This window comes from Suricata suricatta, chromosome 12 (assembly GCF_006229205.1).
Source record: "Suricata suricatta isolate VVHF042 chromosome 12, meerkat_22Aug2017_6uvM2_HiC, whole genome shotgun sequence".
In the NCBI taxonomy this organism is placed as follows: domain Eukaryota; kingdom Metazoa; phylum Chordata; class Mammalia; order Carnivora; family Herpestidae; genus Suricata; species Suricata suricatta.
Window position 1 is genome coordinate 2,091,307 of NC_043711.1, and position 7,448 is coordinate 2,098,754.

Genomic DNA, 7,448 nt, shown 5'->3' on the forward strand with positions numbered 1-7,448 from the left:
TACTTAGTTTGAAGTCTATTTTGAGAGGAAAAGCTAGAGTGCTCAGGCAGGGAGGGGCAGAGAGAGAATTCTAAGCAGACTGTGCTGTCAGTATAGAGCCTGATGTGGGGCTTGAACTCATGAACTGTGGGGTGGTGACCTGAGCCGAAACGAAGAGTTGGACACTTACCCGACTGAGCCACCCAGGCCCCCCTTGCCTTGATTAAAAAAAAAAAAATATTTTTTATGGTTTTTTAATTTAGTTTTGAGAGACACAGATAGTGCGAGCAGGGGAGGGGCAGAGAATCCGAAGCAGCTCCAGGCTCTGTGCTGACGTGTGGATTGAACCCATGAACCACGAGATCACGACCTGAGCCGAAGCCGGAAGCTCAATCGACTAAGTCCCCAGGCGCCCCCCTTGCCTTCATGTTTAAGGAGCTGGTGTGAGGTGGTCCTTGCCTAGATGCTGGGCGGTCTTCAGACCCCTCACCTGTCCCCCCCCCCCCCCCCACGGGAGCTGTGGCCCCCCCTGCCCTGTAGTTCCTGGACTCAGGGCGGTGCCTGGTGGCCTCCGCGTGGCACCTGTTTTGTCTGCATGGCGGGCTGACCAGCGGGGCTGTGGCTTTAGTGTGGGTACAGCTATGTCCTGGGAGCAGCTGGGCACCCTTCCTCAAAAATAGGGGTTTTCAGGACAATCCTGCCCCCTAGAGGGGTCCAAGGGCTGTGCCTGGCGGGTCTGTGGTTTGTCACACTGCGGGACTCCTGCCATCGAGGGGGTGGGGCCAGGGATGCTGCTCCACCCCTGCAGCCCCTGGGTCACCCCCCAGAGAGTGACTGCCTGGTGTCAGCAGCGCGGAGGGGGACAGATGCCAGCCAGGAGGAAGGCACAGGCGCAGTCTCGTTCCTCGTCCCTCCCCGCAGTGTGGGGCCCTCGCGGGGCGTGCAGGTGGCCTCCTGTCCCTTCCCCAGCGGAGGGTGGATGGGGGGTGGCGTGCAGGTGATTACCTTACCTGGTGACGCCCCCAGAGCCCCTGTACTTACTCCATGGCGGATCCCAGGCTGCGGATGGAAGGGCTGCAGAGGTGCCTCGGTCAAGGCCCTGCTTCAAGGTGTCTGGTCGGGGCTCGGGCCTCCCTGAGTGCGGTCAGTCACTCAGATAGTGGTGTGGGGCTTCCCGGGCGCAGGACAGTGTGGACACGCGGGGCCTGCAGAACCGGCGCCCTGCGGCAGCTCCCGGGCTGCAGACACCTGCAGAGAGACTCCCCGCTGGGGCCACCGCATGGCCACGGCTCCGCGTGCGGGGAGGGCGCGGGGCCGACTCAGACACGGTGGTGACAACGAGCCTGCGCAGCAGGTGGGACGAGCCTGGGGAGCCCGAGTCCCGGGAGGAGGCCCTGGGGCGTCGGTCTGTGAGCTGAACTTACAGTGTCTCTGCTGTGTGATAGCGTCACTCCCGGACTTACTCTCTGGGGGTCTGGGCGGCCTGGCTGGGGGTCCCCCGTGGGGCTCAGCCGGTTCCGGCCACAGCCCTTCCGGTGACCTCTCCGCGCCACTGCTCGAGTGTCCTCAGTGTGGCTGCTGGCCCCTCCCCACCTCTCCCCTCCCCTGGGCCAGCAGTGCCAGACGGTGCGGGCCTCGTTTCGGAAGTGACGCCCTGTCATCTGTCCTCTGTTGGCTGGAAGTCAGTCGCGGAGCCCAGCCTGAGCTCGCCACCGGGGCCTCGGTCTCCCCCTCGGGAAGGGGGCGTGGCGGAGGTGGCGGGCACTAACCGGCCCAGAGTGTGGGGTGCCCCCTTCCCCGGGGGGTGTGAGGCTAACCCTGGGGGGATCCCAGGCTGTGTCTGCTGCAGCGAGGCCAGGGTGTGCTGCTCGCGGACCCCATGGGGCTGCGCCTTTCCAGCTGACTTTCTGATCCTTTTGATCCCTCGAGGCTGAGTGGGGGTCAGCGTAGTGCCCGGGAAGAGCCTGGTGCACCCCGTACCCCCTCACGCCTACGGAGAAGGGAGACTCGAGGGCAGATGTGTGTGTCCGTGCAGCAGGCGGGGGGGGGGCGGGTCGGGGAGAAGGGAGCGGGTGCGGGTGTGGGGCTTGGATTCCGGGTGCCGTGGTCGCTCTGGGTGAGCTTGGGGTGCTCCGCAGGTGGTGGGTCACCGGGTGGGCTTCTGAGTTCAGGGCTAACGGGGAAGGAGCTTTGGGGGACCGTTGTGGGGATGGATTCAGTCCTTAGAGTGTCTGGGCCTCTGTGCAGATACCAGACTCCTGCCCCCGAGGCAGGTTGGCTCTGGTAGGGCCCCGGGAAGAGGAGCCTGGCTGGGGGTCCACGGAGATGCTGCCACGGGACACTCGATGTCCTTTGGGCGTGGGAAGGCCCGGGGTCTGGCTGGAGGAGCAGCAGTGCGTCGCCTGAGAGTCCAGGGGCAGCGGGCGGGTGGTGGAGACTCGGCCCTGTGCGTCGCGGGCACCCTGCCCAGCCAGCATGCACAGGCGCCGGTCACCTCTGCCGTTCGGCCTGGCCGCGCACACCTGGGGCACCCGCCCGAGTCGTACCTCAGTGCCTTGCGCACTGCAGACATCACCCCCCCTCCCCTCCGGCCTCAGGTTCCCACCCGGGAGCCGGGTCTTTTGCCTGGGGACAGGGCGCAGGTAAAATAGGGGACGTGCCCCCCAGACTGGCCGTGGGCGTGTGTCCCACACCCGCTGGGCGCGCTGAGCCCTGCGGCCTGACCTCGTGCCCCGCCCCGCAGGCACGGGCGAGAGCGGGAAGAGCACGTTCATCAAGCAGATGCGCATCATCCACGGGGCGGGCTACTCGGAGGAGGACAAGCGGGGCTTCACCAAGCTGGTGTACCAGAACATCTTCACCGCCATGCAGGCCATGATCCGCGCCATGGAGACGCTCAAGATCCTGTACAAGTACGAGCAGAACAAGGTGAGGCCTGCGGGCTGGAGCTGCGCGCGCGGCCGGCGGGCTCCGCTTCCACCTGCGTCCTGCGGCGCCTGCGTGCTCGTGCCCGTGCCCGTGCGGGCGCGCAGGAGGCCGTCGCGCCCCCCGTCCTGGGCGGGGAGGCCAGCCTGGGCACGCGTCCACATGCACCTGCGTGCTGCTCTGGGTGACCCCAAGAGAGGGGGGTTTCCCTTTCTTTTTATTTTGAGAGAAAGTGCAAGTGAACGCACCTATGAGCACAGGACGGGCAGAGAGAGAATCCCAAGCAGGCTCCACGCTGTCAGCACAGAGCCCTCTGCGAGGCTCGAACCCACGAACCGGTGATATCATGACCTGAGTTGAAGTCGGACGCTCAACCTACTGACCCCCCAGGCATCCCCCTCCAGCCCGCATCAGAATTCGCTCACCGCGCAGGCCTCCACTTAACTGTGCAGTTCACTGGGTTCTGACACCCAGCGGTGTGGCCACCACCACTACCTACTTTGAGAATGTTCCCTCTCCCCAAAAAGAAGTCCTGTCCCCATCAGCAGTCACCCCCACCCCACCGCACCCCCAGGACCCACGAGCCCCCTCCTGTCCGTGGATGAGCCTGTTCTGGACGTTTCATGCATGTGGACTCCCACCCCGTGGCCTCCCGTGTCCGGTTCCCTCATTGAGCGTCATGTGCTCAGGGTCCGTCCTCGGCCAATGGGCGCGGCCTAGGGACGTACACGTGCACGGTGGACACGTTCATCTGTGGTCGTGCGCGTGCTCAGTGGACACCCTGGGTGTATCCACTCACTTGATGGACTCTTGGATTATTTCCACTTTTGGCTCTTGTGAATCCTGCTGCTGTGACGTTCACGGGCAGGTTTCTGTTTACACGCCTGTTCTCCTCTCTCGGGGGCGTGTCCCCGGGAGTGGAGATGAGGGATCACAGGGCAGCTCGGGATCTGCCCTTGGGTGCTGCCGGCCTGCTCTGGCCACAGCGGCCCGCAGCCCCGAGCAGTGGGCTGTCGCGGGTGCCTCCCTCTGCTTGGCTTCTGTAGATCTGGTTTGGGAGTCTCTCGTCCAACCCGGAAGTTTGCCCCGGGCAAAAACGAGGCGCTCTGCTGTGTGGTTTAAATTCATTCATCTGCTGTGAGGCTGAAGGTCACTCAACTGGATTGCTGATGTATCTCTGATGGGCGCCTTCCTCCCTTCACCTCTAGTTGACAGATGATCAGGGACCCCCCCCCAACAGGGCCTGATTTTGGGGGGGTCCCTGCCGTCCTGGCTGTGAGCCCGGTGTCCGGTGCCTGCTGGAGCCTCTTTCCCCCGGTCTGGGTTTGTGTGATGTGCACAGCTGAGGCCACACGTGTGTCCCACCGGTGCAGTGCTAGGCCTTCGGTGACCCTCTACATCTGGAGCAGGGGCCGCCAGCTGTGGCTTGTTTCCGGAAACAGTTTTATGTGGTACCCGCCCTGCTTGCTCATCTACATGGAGCCCTCGGTGGCTGTCGCTACAGTGGCCGGGACAGGGGCCACGGAGCTGAGAGTGCTGTTCTCTGGGCTCCTGCAGTGGCAGGGCACCGGCCCCCGATCCCCGCACGTGGGCAGCGGGTTTTCTGGGCTGGGGTCTGCCTCTCCAGGCCCCGACCAAGAGGCAGGGGAGGGTTAGATGCCACCGCTGGGGGACTGGGGAGCATCATGTGGAGGGGACAAGTCTAGGAGGAGCCTGCTGGCTTTCGGCGCCCTGGGCCAGGCCTTCCTTTTCACCCCGGTTTGAGAACTGTGCAGGTGTGCCCTCCCTGGTCCCTCAGCTGGTGGCCGGTTGTGTCGGCCTGAGCTCTCTGAGGACAGGCACGAGGAGGGGGGTGCTCATGAGCCACCTGCCCCACTGTGTGTGCGTGCACGTGCGGGGCACCCTCAGGGCCTGGTTTCCCAGGAGCGGCTCCCCACTCACTGCGGGTTAGGGGGCAGGTGGCCCCACCACTAGTTGGGAGTGAGGACACCAGTGGCCGCAGTGCTTAGCTCAGCCTCCGGCCCCGCCCCCTCCGCTGGCTGGTTCCTGGGCCTGCGCCCCACCCCCATCCGGCTGTGTGCCTGGAGGGGGCGCAGGCCAGATAGTAGTAGCTCCCTTGACTCCATGACTCCGTTTCCTCGCCTGTGACATGGGCACACGGGAGCCGCTGGTGGCGGTGTGCCTTCTGCTGTCCTCTTTTCCCTCGGTCCCTTCTGCGGAGTCTGTGTGCGCGTCCGCCTGCTGCCCTGCGGAGCAGGGCCCTGACGCTGGGCCCCTCTGCAGCCGCAGGCGCTGCCTTGCTCCCGGGCTCCGCGCTGGGGACCGCGCACCCTTGCCCCTGCCTGACTCGCGTGCACGTTTAGCTGGGAGCCGGGCCCGCCTGGGTCGGGTGCCCCGTGGGGCCAGGCCGCTGGCCGCCCACGCTCTCCCCGCCCACCCCCCAGGCCAACGCGCTCCTGATCCGCGAGGTCGACGTGGAGAAGGTGACGACGTTCGAGCACCGCTACGTGCACGCCATCAAGACCCTGTGGGACGACCCCGGCATCCAGGAGTGCTATGACCGGAGGCGCGAGTACCAGCTCTCGGACTCCGCCAAGTAGTGAGTAGGGCGCCTGCCCCCGGGCCAGCCGGGGCCACGTGGGGGGGGGGCGCTGGCCTGCTGCCTGTGACCCGTGGGCTGCCTGGCTGTGCCCGAGCGTCTTTTGTGGCTGCTTTTCCGGGAGCCTGTCCCTGTGTTAGAACGAGCAGCTTTCTTGTGGAAAGTCCCCAGTCCTCGCGCAGCCCTGGGACAGAGCCCTCAGAGCCGGCTCCAGTCCTGCGGCTCCCCTGTCCCAGGAGGCCCCGGGCGGCTGGGGGGGCCGTGGCGGCCGGGCTGTGCCCCCAGCCCTCGCACGCTGGCCCCAGCAGCCTGGCCCCGCCGTGTTACAGCTACCTGGCTGACGTGGACCGCATTGCCACCTCGGGCTACCTGCCCACCCAGCAGGACGTGCTGCGGGTCCGAGTGCCCACCACCGGCATCATTGAGTACCCTTTCGACCTGGAGAACATCATCTTCAGGTACCTGCGCCGGCTCGCGGGGGTGGCGGCTGGGCTCCGGGAGCTGCGGGGCGGGCCCAAGCACCTGCCGGCGGGACAGCGCGATTCACCGGTTCGGCCTTTGCTCTCAGGGAGCTTCCGGCCCAGATGGGAGATAAGGCTTATAAATGACCGGCACCAAGTTTCTGAGCCACATCCCAGCAGTGGTGCGGGTGGTGGCCGAGCCAGACAGAGGCGGCTGGAGGGGAGGGTCTTCTGGGGGGACCTCCGTGAGGGAGGGTGGTCTGGAGTTCCCGCCAGACCTGGATGTGTGGTGGGGGGGTGGGGGCTTCCAGCGAGGAGCTGGATGACAGGCGGGTCCTGGACTCTGGCTCTCGGGCCCACCGTGGCTCATGGCACGTTGGCGGTTCTCCACTGGGGCTCAGTCCCGCCTGGCAGGGTGCACGGCCAGAGTGGACTTGGTGCCGTCCTTCAGGACCTGGGCCCGCCTCTCAGGGAGGTCGAGGCTGGTGGAGAGTCATTAAGCGCCAAGGGCAAGGGCAAGTGCGTGTCTGCTGGGCTGCTGAGCAGGAGCACTGGCTGTGGAGGCAGAGCTGGTGGAGGCGGGCGGGGCTGGTTCCTTCTGTGGTGGTGAGGGTCTGTTCCATGTGGCTCCCGCGGGGGGGGGGGGCGTCACCAGCCATCCTTGGCACCTGCACCTCCCAACTTGTAGGCGTGCCACTCCAATTCTGCCACTGTGGTCATGCAGCCTTTTCCCCGTATGTCTGGGGCCAGCTGTCCCTCTTCCTGTAAAGACACCGGTGACTGGAGCAGGGCCACCCTGCTCTGACTTGATCTTGTCCTCGCCGGTGACCTCGGCAGCGGCTCTGCCTGGCCTGGGTGTGCCAGGTTTGGAGGATGTTCAGCCCAGCGCTCTGAGGCACGGGGAGGGCAGGGGAGTCCTGCACAGGGCTGGCCTGCAGCTCCTATGCGCTGGCTTCCCCCGGCGGGGTCCCAAAGAAGTTGTCCCTGACCAGCCGTGGTCCCCTGCCCTGTGGCCTCAAAGTGCCAGCTGTCTTGGCCTTCACCACTGCTGTCCCCAGGGGGCACCCCTCTCTTACCTGCTGGGCCTCTGTCGGAAGCCCTCCGGGGTCCCTAGAACCTTCAGAAGCTGTGGGCCTCTGCCCTGCACATCTGACGGCCCGTTTCCCTGGTGACAGTTTTCTGTTTTAATTAGATCCTCGAAGGGGCCATGACCTGACATTCAGAGCCGAGGTCTCCAGAGCACAGGCCGGGGCTTGACGGGGGTTCCCCGGAACCCCCATTTCAGGGACTCCTGGGAGCCTCACCCTGACCTTTGCATGACCTGTTCCTGCTGTGTCCGTCCCCTCCTCTGCCTGAGCCGGGCCTGTCCCCTCCTCTTGGCGCCATTTCCCTGGTGACCCTCCCCGGTGCCCACTCTGTGGGGTCTCCAGACTCCCTCGTGGGCCCCGCTCTCTGCCACCGTTGTTCCTTAGCCCCACCCCTCC

The 7,448-nt window shown here is 65.6% G+C and overlaps 1 protein-coding gene and 1 long non-coding RNA gene across 2 annotated transcripts in view; one reads left to right on the plus strand and one right to left on the minus strand.

Annotated features, from left to right (window-relative positions):
* Positions 1-310: 310 nt before the first annotated feature.
* Positions 311-2,868, minus strand: LOC115273946. The gene is made up of 3 exons (XR_003901016.1): positions 2,704-2,868; positions 1,021-1,969; positions 311-349 (listed from the first exon to the last, which is right to left on the minus strand). It is a non-coding gene; the product is annotated as an uncharacterized LOC115273946 (long non-coding RNA).
* Positions 2,708-7,448, plus strand: part of GNA11 (G protein subunit alpha 11) — a 9,212-nt gene continuing 4,471 nt past the window's right edge. Inside the window, exons 1-3 of the mRNA XM_029917275.1 lie at positions 2,708-2,907; positions 5,349-5,503; positions 5,833-5,961. Coding sequence (XP_029773135.1) covers positions 2,761-2,907; positions 5,349-5,503; positions 5,833-5,961 — 431 coding nt within the window. The 5' untranslated portion in view covers positions 2,708-2,760. The remainder of the gene's footprint in view (positions 2,908-5,348; positions 5,504-5,832; positions 5,962-7,448) is intronic.